Below are 20,701 nucleotides of genomic sequence, written 5' to 3' on the forward strand. Positions count from 1 at the left end.
AATAATGAAACACACTACAGAGAGGAAATAGGCTGATGGAATGGTGCCTGGACAATAACCTCACATTTAACATCAAAAAGACCAAGGAATCATCTTTGATTTCCGGAAACACCACAAGGACCACACCCCCCTAACCATGAGGGGACAAGAAGTGGAACAGGTCACTAGCTTCAAGTTTCTGGGGATCCACATCGGTGAGGATCTCATATGGTCTCTCAACTCCTCCACTCTTGCGGACACTAAAGAACTTACCAACCTTTTATCTTTGCTCCATCCAGAGTGTCCTGACATACTGCCTAACATCCTGATATGTGAAGTGTACAGAGGCAGTAAGTCTGCAAAGGGTCATAAGAACTTCTGAGAAAATCACTGGACTCAGTCTGCCTTCACTGGAAGACATCTTCAAAACATACTGCCTCCGTTCCAATACCAACATCCTCAATGATGCAAGTCACCCCAGTCATCACCCGTTCTCTCTGCTACCGTCTGGGAGAACGGTTTCTTCCACAAAAATGTAGTGGTTCTTTTTAATGTTGTTTTATCTATGGATGATTCTGTATGCAGGTGTTGTGAACTTGGTTTTCTGCTCTTTTATTCAGGCATGGCACATTAGAATTTAATTGCACTTTGTGTAATGACAATAAAATCTATTCTCCAGAAGCCTTGCCATAATCTTTGCTTGGCCCTGCCTCCCTGGTAGCATCTCTGTAGCTCCTCTGGGATGGGGTGAACCGTGATGGCATGACCCATTGTCCCATTGTCCAAGCAGCAGCTGCTTCCTTGTATAACAAAGTTCCTCCTTCTGCAAATTGTTCAAGTGATTGTCATATCCTTAGGATAGATAAAAACATACCCAGTGTGAATTAAAGTTAAGGTAAAAAGCAGAATGGAAAGTTAAAAAAGGACACAAGGCAAAAACTTTCACACTCAGTTTAACCCTATCTGGGTGTGTGTGTTAGTCATTGTGTTTCTGAATATGTCTGTCTGTGGCTGTCTTTGTCACACAGTAATGTATTAAAAAAGTAAATAGCATGGACTTTAATGCATTCTGTGATTCTCTCCATATATATTTGTGTGTGCACGGTTCTATCTCATGTATGAGTCATGTATGAAAATAGTGAACATTGAATTTAACCCTGTATGTATGTATGTATGTATGTATGTATGTATGTCTGTCTGTGTGTTGTATGTCACTGAATGTGTGTGTCTGGCAATATCTCTGTGTCTATATGTATCTTTCTTTTTATTATTATTATATTATATACTGTATATTTATTTCTGTGCACCAAGTTTTTTGTTGGCATCCACGGCAGACTCGTCACTTTTTAAATAACCAAACCAGGCGGGGTTAGGGTTAGGGTTAGGTGTTACACAATTGAGGTTATGTGACCCCTTTTTATAACCAATATCTTTTGTCTCTGCTGATAACACCTGCTAGCTCTGAAAGTTATCAGAATTTTCGTAAGGCACTGCTCCTTTCCCACCAATGCATATTCTCTTTACCAACTATTTTGAACTTCTCTGCCCCTGGCTGCAGCTCACTGCAACTAAAACAACTAACAACTAACTGACTCATAATAGCAAATGGACATATCGTATGGCTAATAGCTGTTTTTTCACTTATTTCTAACTTGTGATATCTAGTAAATTATTTCCGAGTCTTGTCATCCTTGGTAACCTTTATATTCTTGTGATCCTGTGTTGAGTTTTATTGCACAGCTCAAATTTTTACACACAGTGAGTGACAGACACAAACAACACAAACAAACACACACATATATGTGTACAACCACACACAAATATATGTATATTTATGCTCTCTGGATTTGTGTTTGTTTGTGTGTCTGTGACTGTCAGGTTTTTGAGTTCCTCATCCGTCTTCATTCAGCTGATTTATCAGAGGAGGAGGAGGTCTTTCCTTTTATTCGTACACTGCTCCACTTTGACACCCGGGAGTTCCTCAATGTCCTTGCCATGGTGAGCTCTCTTTTACCTTGCTAAACACATTTTTTATCTGAATGACACAAGTTAAAATGATTTGAAGATGACTACTGTACTTGTGAAGCTCCCAAGTACAGCTCCCAAGTTGTTCCATTGATTTTTTTTAATTTTATTTTTGTTGCTTGAAATGATTTATTACAAAATTATTGTAAAATTATGTGTAAAGCCAAGGTCAACTGTTTTGAGAATGAAACAATTTTCACTGTATCTGCTGCCTCAGTTTTTATGTTTTCAATTCGCATGTACTCCAGAATGTTATGAAGAGTGATCAGATGAATTGCAAGTAATGGCAAAGTCCCTCTTTGCCATGAAAATCAACTTTTGAATATTTCCATTGCATTTCAGCCGGGCCAGCTGACATGTCAGTGATTCTCTCGTTAACACAATTCAAATCAAATCAAATTTATTTGTATAACACCAAATCATAACAAAGTTACATCAAGGCACTTTACATATAGAGCATGTCTAGACCAAACTCTTTATAAAATTATTTAAAGAGACCCAACAGATCCCCCGATGAGCAAGCACTTGGCAACAGTGGCAAGGAAAAACTTCCTTTAAGAGGCAGAAACCACAGGCAGAACCAGGCTCAGGGGGGGCTGCCATCTGCCTCGACAGAGACTTTGGCAGAACATGGTTAGTAAAGGCAGTATAAATGCGTAGAACCGGGTGAAACAGTTTTTTTAAGAAGGATGGTTCTTATCAGCGCATGCAAGTGGGGAGGAAGGGAGAGCGAGCGAGAGGGAGGGAGGGAGAGAGAAAGAGGGAGAGGGGGAGAGAGGGTGACAGGGAGAGAGAGAAGCTCAGTCCTTCCCCCAGTAGCCTCGGCCTACAGCAGCATAGCTAAAGCGTAGAGGACTTTAACTTTTTAACTATGAGCTCTGTCATACAGGAAAGTGTATGACATCAGTGTATGATAAGCCTGGTCTTGAAAATTACTAAAGAGTCCGCCCCCGGACCGATGCTGGAAGTTGGTTCCATAGAAGAGGAGCCTGATAACTGAAAGATCTGCCTCCAGATTTACTCTTGGAGGCTCTAGGAACCACAAGTAAACCTCCATCTAGAGAGCGGAGTGGCCTGCTAGGACAGTAAGGAACTATGAGCGCTCTGAGATATGATGGAGCTTGGCCATTGAGAGCTTTCTATGTTAAAAGAAGGATTTTGAATTCTACTCAATATTTTACTGGCAGCCAATGAAGAGCAGCTAACAGGAGAGATATGATCTCTTTTCCTAGTTCCTGTTCATATTCGTGCAGCAGCGAATAGGAAAGAGATGGAGGAAATGAATGGGGATTTAAAAGAAAAATATCGGAGGAAAGTGTAGGCAGTGTGCGCGGAGAGATTTGAAACCCCGGTAAGGCCAGATACAAGCACTGGATAATTACATTTTACAAACCATCATGGATAAAAAAGGACCATCTAATAGTAACGAGGGGTCCAATATAGATGTAAGCCCAATTCAGAGTGAATCGGTCTCATAGAAGGACAATAGTGATTCTCCAGACTCTGAAGAAACTATAGGAATAAGTTTAGCCCTTGCGTTGTCCTGCGGGTCAAAAATGACCCACCACCATGTTTAGCTGCAAACAAACTCCCAAAGAAACCAAAACACTCTTTTTTTTCAACTTGAAATTTTATGACTTTTGCTAAAGGGACCCCAACATTAAAAAAAGTGAAACTCTGGTTTTGTTTACATTTCCATATGTGCAGATGTGCATATGGAAGATATGATCTCTTTTCCTAGTTCCTGTTAATATTCGTGCAGCAGCGTTCTGAATTAACTGAAGGTCTTTCAGAGATTTGTTTGGAAATCCAGATAGTAATGAGTTACAGTAGTCCAGCCTAGAAGTTACAAATGCATGGACTAGTTTTTCTGCATTATACTGAGAAAGGATGTTTCTGATTTTCCTAATGTTTTTCAGGTGGAAGAAAGCTGCCGCCTAACTTGTTTTATGTGAGGGACAAAGGACATGTCCTGGTCAAAGATTACTCCAAAATTACTCCTTTCTTATAGTGGAGCTGGAAGCCAAAGTGATGCCGTCCAGACTAATGAGATGATTAGATAGTATTTTAATGAGGTGCTTAGGACTGAGTACAATAACTTCTGTTTTGTCAGAGTTGAGAAGTAAAAAATTTTTAGTCATCCAGACTTATATGTCTACAAGACATGTCTGCAGTTTGACTATCTGAGTGACTTCATTTGGCTTCATTTATAGGTACAGCTGAGTGTTGTCTGCGTAGCAGTGGAAGTTGATGCTGTGTTTCCTGATAATGTTGCCTAGAGGAAGCAGATAAAGTGTAAAGAGGATTGGTCCAAGTACCGAACCCTGCGGGACTCCATGACTGACTACAGTACATGAGGAGGAGCTGTTGTTTACATGAACAAACTGATGTCTATCTGATAAGTAGGATTTGAACCACCTTAGTGCAGTTCCTTTAATTCCAATTTCATGTTCCAGTCTCTGTAAAATATTATGATCTATGGTGTCGAATGCAGCACTAAGATCTCGAAGGAGAAGTATGGAGGCTGATCCATTGTCTGAGGCCATTAGAATGTCATTGGAGACTTTAACCAGCGCTGTTTCTGTGCTATGATGGGCTCTAAATCCTGACTGAAACTCTTCAAACAAACTGTTCCCATCCAGATGGTCGTGTAGTTGTTTTGCTACAGCTTTCTCAATGATTTTAGAAATGAATGGAAGGTTTGATATGGGTCTATAGTTTGCCAAAACATCTGGATCAAGATTAGGCTTTTTAAGCTGGGGTTTGATGACTGCAGTCTTAAGTGCCTGAGGTACATAACCCAGAAATAAAGTCAGATTAATCAAATCTAGAATGAACGGCTCAATTACATAAAAGATCTCTTTAAAGAGGCTAGTTGGTACTGGGTCTAATAGACAGGTTGACGGTCTGGATGATGAAACTATAGAAGCTAGCTCTGAGAGATTCAGAGGTGAGAATGATTCCAGATGTAAAAGAGGCGTTGCAGCTGATTCAGGAATTGCTGTATTCAGTAGGAGATTTTTATCTAAGGTAGGCAAGAGCTGATAAATTCTTTCTCTGATTGTGAGAATTTTATCTGTAAAAAAGTTAATAAAATCATCACTGCTTAGAGCTAAGAGGATCACTGGTTCAACTGAGCTATGGCTCTCTGTCAGCCTGGCTACAGTGCTGAAGAGAAACCTGGGGTTGTTCTTGTTTTCTTCTATGAGTGCTGAGTAATATTTTCTTCTAGCGCTGCAGAGAGCTTTTTTAGATGTTTTTAGGCTATCTTTCCAGGCTCAGATTGAATTCTTTCTTTTTGAGAGGGGCGGCATTGTCAAGATTTAAACACAGTGTGACCATAGTGCTTGTCACAAGGTCATCAACCTGCGTATGGGAGAAATCCTCATTTGAATTTAGAGATGGCATTGTTGGGAATGATGACCAAATGTTCTCTTTAAATTTAGGATATGATTGTAGAAGTGAGTGGGTTCATTCACATACTGGGAAAAGCCAATTGAGTCTAGTAGGGAAAGAAACCCAGAACTAAGGCTGTCGCTTTCTACATCAACATGCATATTGAAATCTCCCAGTGTAATGATTTTATCTGTACTGAGTACTAACTCTGATATAAACTCAGAAAATTCTGAGTACGGACCAGGTGGACGGTATACTGTAACTAACAGAACTGGTTTTTCACCTTTCCAGTCTGAGTGGGAAAGACTAAGAGTGAGGCTTTCACAGTGTTATTTAAGACTGGCTTTGTGGCTGTTTTAATTTCAGTTAGGTTTTTGTTTTCAGCTCCTCTTCTGTTAAGTTTGGGTTTATTAACATTTTTCTAAATTTAGGTGGTCGGGGGACAGACACAGTTTCTATAGACCTAAACATAGACAGAGACTCTATTCTATTCTCGGCAGGTGACCGCTCTGACTGAGGCGCAGAGGAGCGTGTTAAACTGCAGCTCTGCCTCCTGTCCTTGACTCGGGATTTTCAGAGTTTTGGATTTCTAATAAAACCGGCCATATTCCTAGAAATGAGAGCGGCCCTGTCCACGGTGGGATGGACACCATCTCTCCTAATTAGACCAGGTCTCCCCCAGTTATCTGTGTAGCCCAAGTGGTTTTCGGGAAACCACCTCGACAGCCAGCGGTTAAATGATGACATGCGGCTGTACATGTCATCACTGGTCCGATTGGGGAGGGGGCCGGAGAAAACTACAGTGTCCGACATCATTTTAGCAAAAGTACACACCAATTCCACATAAATTTTTGTGACTTCCGACTGGCAAAGTCGGGTGTTGTTACTGCCGACGTGAATAACAATATTAGCATATTTCCGTTTACCCTTAGCCAGCAGTTTCAGATAAGACTGGATGTCGCCTGCTCTGGCCCCCGGGATACACTTCACTATGGCCACCGGTGTCGCTAACTTTACGTTCTTCAGAATAGAATCGCCAATCACTAGAGTCGGCTTTTCAGCGAGTGTGTCACTGAGTGGGGAGAACCTGTTGGAAACGTGAACTGGTTGGTGCTGAACCGGGGGCTGCTGCCTACGACTATGCCTCTTGTCTCAGATAGTCACCCAGCCGCCCTGACTATATCCCGGCTGCTTGGGAGCCACTGGGGGGGAGGAAACTATCTCGGCTGCTGCCTGAGCTTGTCTAGGTCGGCCCACACTGGCTACAGGGGGGAGGCTAGCTACACCAGCATAAGTTGGGCTCGCTTAAGTGCGGAGCCGTGATTCTAACTCATAAATTTTCGCCTACATTTCTACCATCATCCTGCATCTATGACAAGAGGTGCTATCATAAAAGGAGACAGACAATTGAGAGTGTTGACAAGGACGGAGCTAGAGATCACTCTGAATAACACAGTGGAAACTTTAAAAGAAGGGTGGTGCTTGAAATCATTGTTCTTCCTCTGTTACCTATGGTTACCTGCAAGGAAACACTTGCTGTCATCATTGCTTGGCACAAAAAGGGCTTCACAGGCAAGGTTATTGCTGCTAATAAGATAGCACTTAGATCAACCATTTAGCAGATCAAGAACTTCAAGGAGAGAGGATGCCCAAGAAAGTCCAGCAAGCGCTAGGACCGTCTCCTAAAGTTAATTCAACTACAGGACGGGGGCACCATCAGTGCAGAGCTTGCTCAGGAATGGCAGCAGGCAAGTGCGAGTGCATCTGCACACACAGTGAGATGAAGAACTTTGCAGGATGGCCTGGTGTTAAGAAGGGCAGCAAAGAAGTCACTTCTCTCCAAGAAAAAGAAAGAAACATCAGGGACAGACTGATACTCTGCAAAAGGAACTGGGATTGGACTGCCGAGGACTGCGGTAAAGTTTTCTCTGATGAAAACTGATTGTTTGGGGCATCTGGAAAAAAGCTTGTCCAGTGAAGAAAAGGTGAGTGCTACCATCAGTCCTGTGTCATGCCAACAGTAAAGCATCCTGAGACCATTCATGTGTGGTGTTACTTCTCAGCCTAGAGAGTGGGCTCACTCACAATTTTGCCGAAGTACACCGCCATGAATAAAGAATGATACGAAAACATCCTCTGAGAGAAACTTCTCCCAACCAACCAAGAACAGTTTGGTGACAACCAATGAATTTTCTAGCATGATGGAGCAACTTGCCTGCAGTCTACCTTCTGTTTTAACATTTTTAACGTCTTTTTTTTTTTTTTTTTTTTTTATGTTTTTCTGTAGAGTGTATGTCAGAGACTCAGTATGTGCACTGTGCACAGTTTTTCGCACCTCCTTGCTTGGTATTGTTGTACCTGAGCCTTTTTGGCAAGGCGGAGGGACACCATGACAGCTCTGGGAGTCGAGTCACTCTCAGTCATGAGCTTCTCCTTTCATTAAGGACTACAACCAAAGGTGTAGTGCTGGTGGAAATACCGGAGGAGCTGTACAGACTGTACACTCCGGACAATATTCCTTCTCATCAAAAAAGAGGGGGAAAAGGCAGATTACGTCGGAGACTCAAAAGCTCAAAAGTCTTGATAGCTGCCGCCAGTTCCCTCCGTTGCCGACAGTTGTGTTGTCAAACATTCAATCCATCCAGAACAAGGTGGATGAACTCGAAGCATGGGCCTAAGTTAAATGAGAGTTTTAAGAAACTTACCTCCTGGCCTTTCCCAAAACTTGGCTCTCTGAGATGGACCGAGACAAGGACCTGTTTCTAAACGGGTTTGGCAGCCCACTTTGGCTTGACAGGTCATCAGAGATCACCGGGAAGAGATGAGGAGGAATGTGCTTTTACATTAATCAGCGGTATTGTATAGTAGTGGTGACCTAAGAGCAGCCTGGCAAGGCATTAAAACTATGGCCTCCATGAACCACTGTACTTATGAGACCAAGCAATTTATCAAGTTTAATTCGTTTTTCTCTCGTTTTGAGAGGCCTGATTTTACTTTTATTCCCGAAATTACCAGGTTGAGAGACTCTTATGTACCACAGAATGTCATTACCATATCTGAAGAACTTATCACAGCCTTATTTAAGAAAACAAATATGAGAATGAATGAATGAATGAATGAATGAATAATTTTTCACTAGACACTGCAATGTGCCCAAGGTGTCCTCCTGCAATGTGCAGTAGCACCTTTAGAGATATATTTACTGAGAAAATGGTGACGTATTCAATACCTATTTTACCCACTGTATTAATTTCCAGGCTATAGGCTAATTATTCATATCAGATATCATTATACATATTTCGACCTTGTATAGATGTTCTGTAGACATCAGAACCAGATGTCGGAAAAGCTTATTCTGCACCCACGGGAGACGTCTTTTTGCTCAGGGGGTACATTGTGGTCAAACGTGGAATTGTCCCAAAAGCTTTTGAACTGCATTTAAGTACTATCCGTCCACCTAGTGGCGACAGTTGTGACTTACATTTCACACAATGCATGAAGTGTCTTTTCTTGACCAGCACCAACTGTACCCAAGCAAATTTGAGTTAAATTGTATAACTAGTGACCCATCTAACATTAGTAAAGAGGAGCCATCTGTCTTAGGACCTAGTGTTCACACAAAGAAGCATGAGGCTCGTATTTTCTGTTTCTTTTTTCAAGTATATTTCAACCTGCTTGCTTAGAAACTGTCTTTGCCCTAAACATTCTGGGATTCTAAACAAAAAATACGAGTTGTGAGTGTAGCAACATGGGACCTAACTTGGGTATTAGCCCATTTGAGAGGACCACAGTGAACGTTACACTCCACTGTTCCCTTCTTTTCAGCTGCCAGTCAATTCCAAGCAACACAGCTGAGTTGGCGTGGAACTAACTCTGCAAGAACAAAAGTTACCAGCAGCCTCTTCTGTAAAACAGAAACCACATAGCCAGACAAGGGTTAACTCCACCAGGAATTGTTTCCTTTTCTGGACCTGACTAACAACAGCAGGGCATAGCACACCACAGTTAAATACAAAATTATGAGCTTTGTTAATGCAATCTACTAATCACTAATCTACTAATAATGTTATTTTAGCTACTGGGCCTACATTCCAGCACTTTCATGCCTTGGCATCATAGAATCCCACTTTAACAACCACTAACTCTCTTTAAGCCCATGAAAATGGTCATCCAACAATATATTCTGCTGTAGGGTGACAGATCAGAGAGGGCTGTTGAGGATCATGCCATTCAGTGTTGGGGGAAGCAAGTGCACACCACCACACAAGGGAGCTTATTGACCAGTAACTTGTTGTGCAACATTTGACCTCAGGTCTGAATAATGCCAGCTATTTGTTCTTTTTTACCTTCTTGACTCCCCCTTAGTGCAACATGGCACTCTGCACAGGGTAGCAGTGCAGAGCTAAGGGTAGTTGTTCTGACCATTCTGTTAGTCTAGTTAGACCTCTGCTGACTACTCTCTAACATGATGTGTTCATTCCCCTTTTTAAAAAGTGAAACTTACATTTTGTAATATTTAAGATTTTGTTTCAACTTCATTCTAGACCTTTGAAGACTTCAAGAATGACAAGCAGGCCCTTGAGTACCAACAGAGGATAGTGGACATCTTACTTCAGGTAAACTGATTCAATGTGTTGTATTTATTTCATATGTTTGTGGATAGAGAAGATAAAGCTTGGGGAGAGGTAGAGTGGTGTGAAAACGCTTAGGCGTGTTTGTATCAGCAATTTCATTTTGATCAATCAAATAACTGATGGACACAGCATTATTTCAGCAGTGAAAGGAGGTTTATTGGATTAACAGAAAATGTGCAATATGCATCAAAACAAAATTAGACAGGTGCATAAATTTGGGCACTCAAAAAAAAAAAAAAAAAAAAATTAGTCAAGCCTCCTTTTGCAAAAATAACAGCCTCTGAGTGTCTGGAGTGTCTTTTGGACCATTTCTCCTTTCAAAACATCTCCAGTTTATTTAGGTCAGATGGTTGCCGAGTATGGACAGCGCGGTTTAAGTCATCCCACAGATTTTCAATGATATTCAGGTCTAGAGACTGGGATGGCCAGCGTTCTCTGCATGAACGCCTGAGTAGATTTTCAGGGTCGTTGAAATTTTCAGTACTGGCGTAATTTCAACTTTGTGATTGACTCTTGAACATTCTTCAAGAATCTGCTGATATTGAGTGGAATCCATGTGACCCTTAACATTAACAAGATTCCCAGTACCGGCACTGGCCACACAGCCCCACAGCATGATGGAACCTCCACAAAATTTTACTGTGGCTGGCAAGTGTTTTTCTTGGAATGCTGTGTTCTTTCGCCACCATGCATAATGCCCCTTGTTATGACCAAATAACTCAATCTTTGTTTCATCAGGCCACAGGACCTTATTCCAAAATTAACTGGCTTGTCCAAATGTGGTTTTACATACCTCAAGCGACTCTGTTGTGTGTGTGCAGAAAAGGCTTCTTCCGCATCACTCTCTCATACAGCTTCTCCCTGTGCAAAGTGCGCTGAGTTGTTCAACAATGCACAGTGACACCATCTGCAGCAAGATGATGTTGTAGGTCTTGGGAGGTTGTCTGTGGGTTGTCTTTGACCATTCTCACCATCCCTTGCCTTTGCCACTCTGATATTTTTCTTGGCCTGCCACTTCTGGCCTGAACAAGAACCGTGCCCGGGGTCTTCCATTTCCTCACTATCATAGTGGAAAATGACAGCTGAAATCTCTGAGATAGCTTTTTTTAGCCTTCCCCTAAACTATAATGTTGAACAATCTTTGTTTTCAGGCCATTTGAGCGTTGTTTTGAGGCCCCCATGTTGCCACTCTTCAGAGAAGATTCGAAGAGAAAAACAACTTGCAATTGGCCACCTTAAATACCTATTCTCATGATTTGATGCACCTGGCTATGAAGTTCAAGGCTTAATGATCTCACTGAACCAATTTTGTGTTCCAAGTAATCAGTTCCAAGTAGTTACAGGTGTTCAAATCAACACAATGACAAGGGTGTCCAAATTTTTGCACCGCCTATTTTTCATGTCTGATTTAATTTCATACAACTTAATATTTTTGATCTTTTCCTGTAAAGACAGGAGTAAATTTATTATTCAACTTCAAATGGGTGCCTAAACCTTTTCATAGCACTGTAACATCTGGCCTCGTCTAGTTTTTACTTTTCACTTTTCCTTCAAACCAGTGAAAATAACTGAAACTAACCACTGAATAGAGTGATGTGGTCACATTTCATAATTATGGGAAAGTTCCTTAAATCCAACAATACTGGGAGAGCTATTAGGTCAACTGAACATGCATGTCAGTCATTTTGTGTTATTATTTTTTACTATAACAGTTTTTGTTCTCTATATTTTTCCTTTGCCTTGATTAATTATTAATATCTCTGTCTGGCTACCGAGGTGATGGTGGACAATCCAGACTTCATTCCCTCCCAAGTGGGCGGGCTCTTCACCTTTTTGGCACGACAGTTGGCGAAGCCAGACAACACACTTTTTGTGAACAGGAACCTTTTTGATCAGGTGAACAATCAGATCTCCTTACTTTCCCAAGCTTAAGAAACAGGGTACTCCAGAATAAGCTGAAATCTGTTATAAATTCTGTGGCAAGAAAAAGTGATTGAAATTTTTGTTCGTCAATGTTTATTTAATTATGGTCTGACAGTAATCTGCAACTGGATTTTCACACACCAACACATGCAGTGCCATTTTTACACTATAGTGCTGTGTATTCTTTCATAAATTCAACATCAGTTAAATCAGAATTAGAGTGCCACATCCTGGACACAGGAAGACAGCCTCATTAGACAAGCATTATCCAATATAAATTATATGAAAAAAAACATGTCATTCATTATTATATGACCACATGATGTTAAACTGATGGCTTTTCTTTGATACAGACACTCGTGAACTATTTCATGGTAATTTTTGAGTTTTAATGCATTTGGGGAGAGTCTAGGGGCCTCCAACTTTAAATACATTTAATTAATTAATTTATATATTTTTATTTTATTTAGTTTCTTGTCATTGACCCTTTTATTGCTTTTACTATGATTGTGAGTGTGTATGTGTGTGTAAGTGTAATTATATTGAACTATATTATTTATCTTCCCTCTGTAACTTGTCAGTTATTGGTGCTGATTTTAATATTATAATTTTCATTGTTACTATTATTAGTAATTATTAATTATAATGCTTTTCCCACTAGTTTTTACTTTTTCCAATTTAATTATTTTAATCTCAGACGACTTGAAATAATTATTTTGCTTCGGCATCAGTTTAAAAAAATCGACTCAATTAATTATTTTCATTGAATCAATGCTAAAATATTAGGTATGACGGATTACTTCACTTTTTTATTTTTATTTTTTTTGAGTTCATCCAAAGTTTAATTTTTTTCAGTGCAGTACACTCACTCATACCATGGTTTTTTCATGCAACACATAAAGCTTTTACCTCAAAAGACTCTGCAGGGTTACCAGGGTTATTATCTTGTTACATAAGAAATGTTCAAGCCGCAAGTCTTAATCCATATTAACCTGCATGATGGTGGAGAATGGAGGGGTACTGTTTCTTCTTCATGATACCCTTTTACTTTAAACAAATCTCCCACTCTTTCACCTGCAAAATGTCCATGGCACTACCACCACCATGGTTTATTGTGGGTGTTACACATGTTGCTTTAAAACGCTTACAAGCTTGTCCACAGGCATAGACTTGCTTTCATCAGTCCAGAGAACCTGTTTCCAGTTGACATAAGTCCAAAGAGCCAAAGATTTTGATTTGTTGAAGTTGCGACTCTCTAACCTTCAACCCTACAATTAAGCTCTTTACTTGTTTTGTTAACATTTATTCAGGAATGGTCTGGTAACATAAATTTATACCTATAGGTAAATAAGGAAAATGTTTGTATCAATGAAAGCAAAGTCTGATCACAACTCACGACACAAGTACATAACATGTTTGTAACCAAATGTTTGGCTTGTAGTGTAGAACTGGTTTAGTCATTCTGACTTGTATGTAATAGACAAAGTGCTGGTATATGAGGTAAATTGGTCAGAAAATCAAAGTGATCTTTGAGAAAAAGTGATATGATGTACTGGTGCCAGGAGTCCACTTCCATACCACCCTAATCGTTTTTACATGACCCTGAATGTGGCAGACCTTCCACAATAACACACAAACTAAGGGGAGTGGATAGGGCCCAGTTTGCGATTGGATGTAGGAGTAAGTAAAATACAACAAGAATAAATACACGGGGAGAAGAAAATTGAGATGAGATTAACTCATCACTGAACAAGAGAAAGTGGGGAAATTGGATACAAGAGGGAAAGACAGAAAAGAAAGTGTTGAGGTGGTCTAAATTTTAGGATGTATTGAGACTGTAAATGTGTTTGAGGTTGTTATGATGTCAGATGGATTTGAAAAAACAAAAAGGGAAACTAAAGCTACACTTTTTATTTGAATTTCCTACAATGAAGCTTTTTACCTTAAGATGCTATTTTTTTCTTGAATATACACTTTTTTTTATTTTTTAATGAGGCCCGAGTTTGACAAAACAAAATGTGTTTATAGTAGCCTAGTAATTCAAAATTCCTCAAGTTAAATATTAAAATGACAATAAACACTGGCAAAACATTACAAACATTTCCTTATCAGATTTAAAAGCTTTTGACCAAAGAACTCTTCCAGTTTTACATGAATACCATTGGTATAAGACAATGCCTGTGACATGTAATATTAATGATATTTAAAATTAAAGGTTGATATACTGTTTTAGGATACCTATAGTGATGTGATAGAGATATTTGATGATTTCTTGCTTGGCAAATTAAGACTTTATTTTGTTTTATGTAAATTTCCTACATTGTTCTTCATCTTTTCTCCAGGTTCTGGAGTTCCTCTGTTGCCCAGATGATGACTCTCGACACACTGAGAGACAGCAGGTCAGTGACACCAAAGCTTTACATGCTATATACCAACACTGTGCTACACTAATGTCTGCAGTCAGTGCTGTATTCACATTACATGATGTCTTTTTGGGATTGGTTTGTAGGTCCTGCTGGAGCTGCTGCAGGTTGGGACTGTGGTCCAGTTCAATGAAGGAAGACTGCTGGCTTTGGCAGAGAAGGCAAAATTGTAAGTATCTGACCAAAAACTGAAACCAGGTGTATGCAACTTTAAACAACAAGTTGGATTCATGCTCAGGCAATTTATAATCACCATTTGTGGCTGCTCCACAACTGAGACTAATAGTAACAAATGGAAGTCTCACTGATTTCAAGTTTTCCTTTAGGTAAAATTAGGCCTGAAAACTTAAGCACCCAAAAGCTTTCATAAGAGAAAAGTAGGAAACAAGTAGGAGCTTTTTTAAATCAGTAAAAGCCTCAACTGTGAAGCAAATAAGGTAATTAGTGTAGAGACTTTCCAAGAGATGTAATGGAGGCTCCTTTTCTGTGTAATATACAGTATGTGCAGTTGAATTGAATTGGAAAGCTGGTATTTTTTAACACCTGTCCACCTGGGTAGTTTTCTTATTTTAAATATAAAAGAGCCAAAAATTGTCCTGTGAGTAAGTGCTTCTGTCCATTTTCCATAACACTGAGAACTTTCAATATCTTCAATATCCGACAGTTTACAGAAAGCACGCCATTAGAATCGTCAGTATGGTAATGTAATATAAAAAATGCATGCAGTTTTGTTTTCATTAAGATGTAGTAAATTATCTGCTATCTATGATTTGATAAGCAAAACAAAGATATAGGATTAAAGAAAATTGAAGGTGCAAGTAGCGATGAACAGGCCCTCACACACTTGTGCAACTTGGAATGCACCGTACTTGTCCCCAGCCTAGCGCGTTAAAGCTTAAAACATGTTGTTGTGAGTGGCATGGGTGCAATATTTTCTAAGAATCCACAAAGTGATGTGGACTTGTACAGAGTGGAAGTCTGAGCATGTGAGCAAAATCTGGGCAGATTGAACAATGTATGTATAAGTTGTACAAATTTCTGTTATGACTCTCCAGTCTGTAGCACTAGAGAACCAATCTAATGTTATGACATTTCGTAGTGTAGGGTATGTGAAACACAACTTGTAAATATCAGGCAAATCTGATTTAGATTGTGTTATGAGGCTGATCTCCTGTATCTAGGAGGTGGCGCTCCGTGTGCAACTCAGTATTGACAAGTGTGTCAGGGTAAGAGTCTTATGTGAACAAAATTTGGGGCAGATTGGACAATGTATGCTGGACTTCCTCTCTTTTTTTTATCAAATCAAATCAGATTTATGTGTATAGCCCCAAATCATAACAAAGTTAACAAAGTTACAAAGTCATAACAAACACTTTACAAATAGAGCAGTTCTAGACCAAATTCTTTATAAAATGATTTAAAGAGACCCAACAGATCCCCCAATGAGCAAGCACTTGGCAACAGTGGCAAGGAAAAACTTCCTTTAAGAGGCAGAAACCTCGAGCAGAACCAGGCTCAGTGGGAGCGGTCTTAGAGACTCTGCATAGGGGCCAGATGATAGATTTGGGATGTTTTGATTTGAAGGGGAAAAAAAAAAAATCAACATTTCATCATTGTCATTTGGTGACTTTGATTTATAAAGTTAAGAGTAGAAGGATTTGAACATGTCATTGATCCCAGACGGTTCAGTTCTCATGTGACCAGAGGCATCTTCAATCTGAGTAATCAGTTATGAGCCTGGCCTGCCCTTCAGCTGGTGGACAAGGAGGTGCCATGCCTTCTCGCCGTGGTTGTATATGATGCCTCATGTTTTGAGTAGTAGTTTCTCTGACTCTTTTGTTGATATTGTTAGACTTTTTTGTTGTACAATTCTGCTGTTGGAGTCAATGTGTTTGTCTAGATTGATCTAGATTGATTTCAGTAACTCTTATTTTTGTTCTTTTCTTGATTTATTTATGTGCAGAAAGAAATTATCCAGCCTCTAATGACCGCCTTCAGAGTTTCCCAAAGTAAGCTGGGACTAATGCCATCAATTTGGTTGGTTTCTAAAAACAGATCTATAGATTGAGTGATGTAGGTGCAAAAGTGAGTCTAATATAAGTGTCGAGTCCAATTTCCAAGAATGGAATTCTCTGGATTGAGACTGGAAGTTCAAGTCTAAAGTTAAAGGACAGTGTTCCGAATGTACACTTGCCCAATATTCAGTGGAGGTCACAGATGAAAAATGTATCTTGTCCATGACAAAATAATCTATGCGAGAATCAGATTTATGAACAACGGCAAAAAGATGATGATAAAGATGATAAAGTCTGCCATTTCGGAGAGATTTATGGCTTTGGGTTTTTTTTATTTATCCAAGAGGAGTCATAATGACTTGAATTTGGACCCCAGATGGAGAACACTGACTCAGGTTGGTAGTAGTTCACACAAAATTTTTGCCGCAAAGGTCAAGGCAAATGGAATCCAAAGCAGAGGGAGCCAGGTAGATGGATGGGATATTCGTCCAATAGTGGTTATGAGCAGAAGTTCGGGGCTCCAGGGAGGCAATTGAGAGCAGGGGAGACGTGCTGGAAAACTTGGGCTGAGCGGAGAGGGGGGCAGACCAGAAACAAAATCGAGAGCTATGTGGGACCAAGGTCTTCCAGGCACAGGCATCGAACGAGGGTGGACAGAGCAGAATTGGAGGGTTTTCTGTGGGCAGAGACAGCACAAGCTTGAACAAATGACCTTGTGTCTTTATCCATGGTGGCCCTTTATCACTTCAGCAGTGATAAAGTGATTTGGGGGTCCATTTCCGGGGTCAGGTTGAGTATGGAGAGCTTCCTGGATATGAGACTCAATTTCCCAGGAGATGGGTGCCACCACACAGGATGGAGGAAGAATGCGTTCTGCGTTAGCGGATGTTTCATCTGAGAAAAACTGTCAGGAGAGGGCTTCAGGTGTGATGTTCTGGGAGCCGGGGCAATAAGTCAGGGTGAAATTAAAGCGACTAAAGAAGAAGGCCCTTAACGTGGAATCTCTCTCTTCCACAAAGAAAAAAACCTACCCCCTCTAGCTCTATGATAGTGTGTGTGAAGTTGTTTGGATAAATACTGCAGGAAGAGTAATTTTTTTGTACGAGACGTGATGATTTCCTGCGTCCAGTATGTGGCACTCTGCGTGTCACTCAGTAATAACAGATAGGTGTGTTCAGAGTGGGACTCTGATCAAGCCTGGCAAATTTGGGACAGCTTGGATGATGTGTACTTATGATGAGGACATCTTCTCTTCTGGTGACACATCAAAATTTGTCCTCAAGGAGTAATAGAAGAAAAATCTTGATAATTTTTTAATCTTAAAAGTCTTGAGATGATATTCTGTGAATTTCCAGTTATTTGGATTTAAATTGTAAGAGGAGTTTGTTCGTGTGTGAGATTTTGCTAGTTTTGCACCTTGGTGGTGTTAACATGATACTAATATGAAGTCATTTGGATGAAAACTGCTGGAGGAATTCGTTAAAGTATGGAATTAAATAAAATCGTCAAAATGTGGCCAACCTCCTGTATGAATGAAGGTATGGGTGTTTGAGATTTTTTTTGTGCAGTTTGCCATGATACCAATTTTTGATGATGGTGTTATGAGGATTTCCTCTCTTATGGCAACATACACATCAAATTAGCACACTGCCATGCCAAGCAGGTATGACAAGTTCAAGTTTACTTTATTTGTCACATATAATTACAAGTAATCATAGTGAAATTCATTTGTACCACGTGTACCTCTGATCGTATATAAACACATAATGTAACAATTTATAAAAGATTAAGAGCAAGATAAAATAAGTATAACTATAAGTAAATGTATATGTATAGTGACTCAGTAAAGGGGAGGCGACATTGTCCAAAGTGCTGTAGTGCGTAAGGTGTGTGAGGTGTCCACTATCAGCTCCTTAGTCTTGCAGATGTTGAGTGTTAAGTTATTGTTCTCACTCCAGTCCACAAGATGTTTAATCTCGGTTTGGTAAGCAGATTTATCATCATTTGAGATGAGGCCCACCACTGCTGTGTCATCCGCAAATTTTATGATTATGGTCTTGGAGTCTGATGTGGCGGCGCAGTCATAGGTGTAGAGGGACTACAACAGAGGGCTATTGGCCGGTAGTCATTCAGACAGCTGGGCTGGGGTTTCTTGGTCACAAGGACTATGACAGACTGTCTGAAGCAGTTGGGGGCAGTACACTGAGAGAGGGAGAGAGATTATACTTACTGAATGTGAAATCATTTGGATTGAAATTGTAGGAGTAGTTTGTTCATTTATAAAGCATGGTCCTTGACAGTGACTTCTTGTGTCCAGTTGGTGGTGCTCTAAGTCTGACTCAATCAATATTGATACATTAAGAGCCAGATTTTGCCAGATTTTGATCATGTGTGGTGAATTTAGACCTGATTGCACAATGTATGCTGGTTTTATGACAACTTCCCTTTTTTCATAGCAAAAGCTTGCAATGCAGGCATAATGCACAAACGTTTCTTCAAACGTCTTCATGGTCTTGAGATGTTACTGAGTGAATATGAAGTTAATCAGTGTATGAGCCATGGAAATCAGCAAAATTGGCCAATAATCAAAATTTCTATTCAAAATGGCTGACTTTCTGTTTGCATGAGAGCATAGGTCCTTAGACTTTTTTTTCTGCTCATCATGATTCTTATGTGTACCAGTTTTCGTCCATGTACGTCAATCCTGAGCAAGTGGCTCAATTGTCTTGATCTCATAGGGCCATCACTGAGCCATTTTTGACACACATTTCTGCAACTAATGAAATAACAAAATTTCACACGGTCCTGACATGCTGTCCAAATTTCATGAGTTTTGGAGTATGTTAAAGTCACAAAAAAGCAGTTGAAATGGTTGAAGGATAACAATGTTAAGAGATGCAACTGGGCTCTGGCATTGTCAAGAGCTGGGTCCCTAATTATAATAACACCAATGGATGCAATAGGGCTCTGGCACTGCCGACTGCTCGAGCCCCTAATAATAATACCAAAGGATGACATTATTTGCGTTTGTTTCAAAACTTTTGCCAAGCAGTGTTTGAAGTCTGAATGTCGAGTTATGCAGTGCTTAGTTTCCTTTAAAATTTACAAATGCCTAAATTTCCATTGGCAAATATTAGCAGTAACTGAAAATTGTATTATTAGCAGAAAAAGTAACAATGGAAATTGACAGTTGTATTTTATGATAGCTAATGGTACCTGTTGTCGCAGCAGGTATTGTCCAAAAACATGGAGCAGTGATGATTCAGCATCTCTAGAATAAGGACAGGGCGAGAGAGGACAGAAGGGAGAAGCACAAACTATGGGAAGAAGCAAAGTTAGTGGCATGTAATGTTAAGATATACTGTATATATGGGAGAGAGAGAAGTGCTCAGTGCATCCCCCAGTAGTGTAGGTCTACAGTAGCATAAATAAGAATGAGAACTTTAACTAAAGGGTTTTTCATAGAGGAAGGTTTTAAGCCTGATCTGGAAAGCTGCAAGAGAGTCCATCATGTGGTTCAATAATGGTGCCTAGAGGTTCCCTAGAGGAGGAGCTTTATAGCTGAAAGATCTGCCTCCTGATTTATTCTTGGTTACTATTGCAACCACAGTGAGGGAGCAAAATGCTCTACTAGGACAACAAGGAACTATGAGCTCTCTGAGATATGATGGAGCTTGGTCATAAAGAGCTTTGTATGATAGGAAAAGGATTTTAAATTCTACTCAGCATTTTACAGGGACTCAATGAACATAAGCTAACACAAGATGAATGTGATCTCTTAATATTTACAATGAATACTCTTGCAGCAGCATTCTGGGTCAACCGAAGGATTTTCAGAGAATTGTTGGGACATCCTGATATAGTAGTAGTAGTAGTATAGTAGTCCAGTCTAGAGGTAATGAATGCATGCACAAGTATGTCTGCATCCCCTTGAGAGACAGCATCTTTTTGATCAGACTAAAAATTTCCATACCCATGAACACAAACAAACTGCAGTATTTGCAAACAGTAAATGCTTGAATGTGAATCTGATGACCTATGTATTTAAATTTTGTAGCATTCATATAATTTGGTCTCTTACCGATCTGTCTACCTGCCTGTCATCTCCCTGGTCTCCAACAGATGGTCTCTACTAATCAAGCCAAACAAAAGAGATTAAACTTAGTAGTGAGTTCACCTGAGGGTGGCATAGCCAATTTTTTTCAAGAGGTCATATGAGATATTTTGTTCAGTAATGTGATGTCTAATTACTGAAAGTCTGGCTGTCACTGTCATGAAATATCTGCAATAACAATGAAAATAAGTT

The 20,701-nt window shown here is 39.9% G+C and overlaps 1 protein-coding gene across 6 annotated transcripts in view; it reads left to right on the plus strand.

The window, feature by feature from the left end:
• Positions 1-20,701, plus strand: part of vps8 (VPS8 subunit of CORVET complex) — a 95,178-nt gene that overhangs the window by 56,492 nt on the left and 17,985 nt on the right. For all 6 annotated transcript variants that reach the window (XM_029520536.1, XM_029520538.1, XM_029520541.1 and 3 more), the window contains 5 exons: positions 1,858-1,977; positions 9,945-10,016; positions 11,811-11,930; positions 14,300-14,356; positions 14,467-14,549. In XM_029520536.1, coding sequence (XP_029376396.1) covers positions 1,858-1,977; positions 9,945-10,016; positions 11,811-11,930; positions 14,300-14,356; positions 14,467-14,549 — 452 coding nt within the window. The remainder of the gene's footprint in view (positions 1-1,857; positions 1,978-9,944; positions 10,017-11,810; positions 11,931-14,299; positions 14,357-14,466; positions 14,550-20,701) is intronic.

The sequence above is a fragment of the Echeneis naucrates genome, chromosome 15 (genome assembly GCF_900963305.1).
Source record: "Echeneis naucrates chromosome 15, fEcheNa1.1, whole genome shotgun sequence".
Lineage (NCBI taxonomy): Eukaryota > Metazoa > Chordata > Actinopteri > Carangiformes > Echeneidae > Echeneis > Echeneis naucrates.